General features: G+C 51.4%; 1 protein-coding gene across 1 annotated transcript in view; it reads right to left on the reverse strand.

The window, feature by feature from the left end:
- Positions 1-193, reverse strand: part of LOC119337858 (probable NADH dehydrogenase [ubiquinone] 1 alpha subcomplex subunit 12) — a 2956-nt gene extending 2763 nt beyond the window's left edge. Inside the window, exon 1 of the mRNA XM_037610088.1 lies at positions 5-193. Coding sequence (XP_037465985.1) covers positions 5-93 — 89 coding nt within the window. The 5' untranslated portion in view covers positions 94-193. The remainder of the gene's footprint in view (positions 1-4) is intronic.
- Between the last annotated feature and the right edge of the window lie 2081 nt (positions 194-2274).

The following is a 2274-nucleotide window of genomic DNA, read 5'->3' on the forward strand; positions in this document are numbered from 1 at the left end:
TTACAGGTATCCCTCTTCGCGGGCGTAGCGGAGGAAGTTGGTGAGGCCCTTCTCCCTGATCCCCTGCCACACGCTCCGGACCACCGCGGCCATGGATGATGCCTTCGCCTCCTCCGCCGCTCTCTCTTCGCTTCCTCTCAATGGCCGATGCGATGCCTCCGTCTCTCTCTCTAGAATGGAAGGCAGGAGGAGATAGGCGAAGCGGACCAAGACAGTCTGGGCCGGCCCACTCTCTTCTCACTCGCTTCATATGACAAAAATAGTGAGCCAACATTTTGCAACTGGGCCGAGCCATATTGTTATGCATACTCAAAAAACAAAAAAAAGAAAACAGCTACCTTTCGATGGCAGCCTCCTTCACCTAGAATGAACACTCCTGCTCTGCCACCCTATCTGTAGAGTTGCAAGCGACTCGTGGAGACACGCATTACTTGATTGCAATATGGCAGAAAGTGTGTGGGCGCTCCGGAATGATGATGTGTTGATCCCGCTGGTCGGCGATGAGACTACTAATGCTAAATTGTCTAAGTAACACACTTGCTAATGTTCAGTTCGTGGAGGTTATGGTCACGCTTTGGGCGATCTGGTGGGCGCGATAAAAAGCCATTCATGAGGAGGAATATCATATCCTACTCTCCACGCATATGTTTATAAGACGTTATCTGCAAGACCTAGAGGTATGTGCAAAGCCAGCAGCATCCGCTCGCTTGGCTCCCACACGATCCAGTGGCATGTGGATCCGACCGGACGCCGGCTGTGTTAAACTGAATGCTGATGGTGTCGTTGCAAAGAACACAAATAGGGAAGCAGCTGCAGTGGTCTACCGGGATGAGGAGGGCCGGTTCTTGGCTGCTTTGGTGGTGGTGCTGGAGCGCTAGGATCCTCTACCGTTCGGCAGCCTGCCGTTCTACCACTGACATGTGGGCCTGTTGGAAACCTAGCCTACATGTAAGCGACCCAACGTCACCTAGCGCACGGCAGAGGAGCCGTGTCCGGTGCTGGAAGGTGTCACGGACCCGGCAACGCTAGAAGCTCATGCGTGCAGGGAGGCCATGTGCCTAGCTGAAGACCTACATGTCAATACATTAAATGTGGCATCAGATTGTCTGAGAGTCGTGAATGAGGGATCTTACTGCATGATACTCATGGAGATACATGAGAAAGCTGCAGGCATGCGAGTGCACAAGTTCAGTCATGAGGGGCGTGAGCACAATGGGGAACCCCATAGGTTGGCTAAGACGGCAACTTCTCTTAGTGTAAGAGCATCTTCAACCGTTGGTCCCCCTCAGAAGGCATAAAAATTGCCGCCTGGGGGCGAGCCGGCGGCATACTCGGCTCTGGGGGCGGTTGGGCACCCAGCCGTCGTCCCCAGACGCCGATTTTGCCCCATTACTCGGTCCAATTTTGTCTAAAAACGGCCCGATATCTGCGTGAATCGGCTCATATTCGGCGCGGTTCGGCGTGTTTCGGCGTGAATTGTCGCATACAAATAGAAATCAATTAGTTTTTTACATAGTTCGGCGTGGTTTGACGTGTTTCGACGTGTTTTTGCCTCCATAGTTCATCACAGAAAATCAATATAAATCAAATAGTTCAATACAAATTATATAGTTCAACAAATAAAAACTCAAGTTTCATCACACGTCATTCCTCGCGTCGCTCCGGCCTCGCCCTTGAGCCTCCATAGGTGCTCCAACAGATAATGTTGCAGTTCTTGATGCACCTGTGGGTCTCGGATATCCTGACGCATATTGAGGTAGTCAGTCCAGGTTGCCGGTAGCCGGTGATCAATTTGGGCAAGAGGACCCTGCCTGTAATATGGTTCTGTGTCAAACACTAGCTCTTCTGCTCGCTCTCAATGATCATGTTGTGCAAGATGACACAGCAAGTCATGATCTCCCACATTTGATCTTTCTACCAGGTCTGAGCAGAGTACCAGACAACAGTAAATCGAGATTGGAGCACACCAAATGCCCGCTCGACATCCTTCCTGCAAGCCTCCTGAACCGTCGCAAAGAAGGCGTTCTTGCCTCCTGGCACAGGGTTTGAGATAGTCTTCACAAATGTCGACCATCCCGGATAGATGCCATAGTACCTTTGTTGTAGTGCCGCCCATTGACCTCGAAGTTCACTGGAGGAGAATGACCTTCAACAAGCTTGGCAAGACAGGGGAGCACTGCAGGACGTTGATGTCATTGTGAGTTCCTGGCATCCCAAAGAAAGAGCATGCAGTAGCCTTCCAGACGATGTCAGTTCTTTGCTTTCACCCGCCCA

This window comes from Triticum dicoccoides, chromosome 1B (genome assembly GCF_002162155.2).
Source record: "Triticum dicoccoides isolate Atlit2015 ecotype Zavitan chromosome 1B, WEW_v2.0, whole genome shotgun sequence".
Taxonomy (NCBI): Eukaryota; Viridiplantae; Streptophyta; class Magnoliopsida; order Poales; family Poaceae; genus Triticum; species Triticum dicoccoides.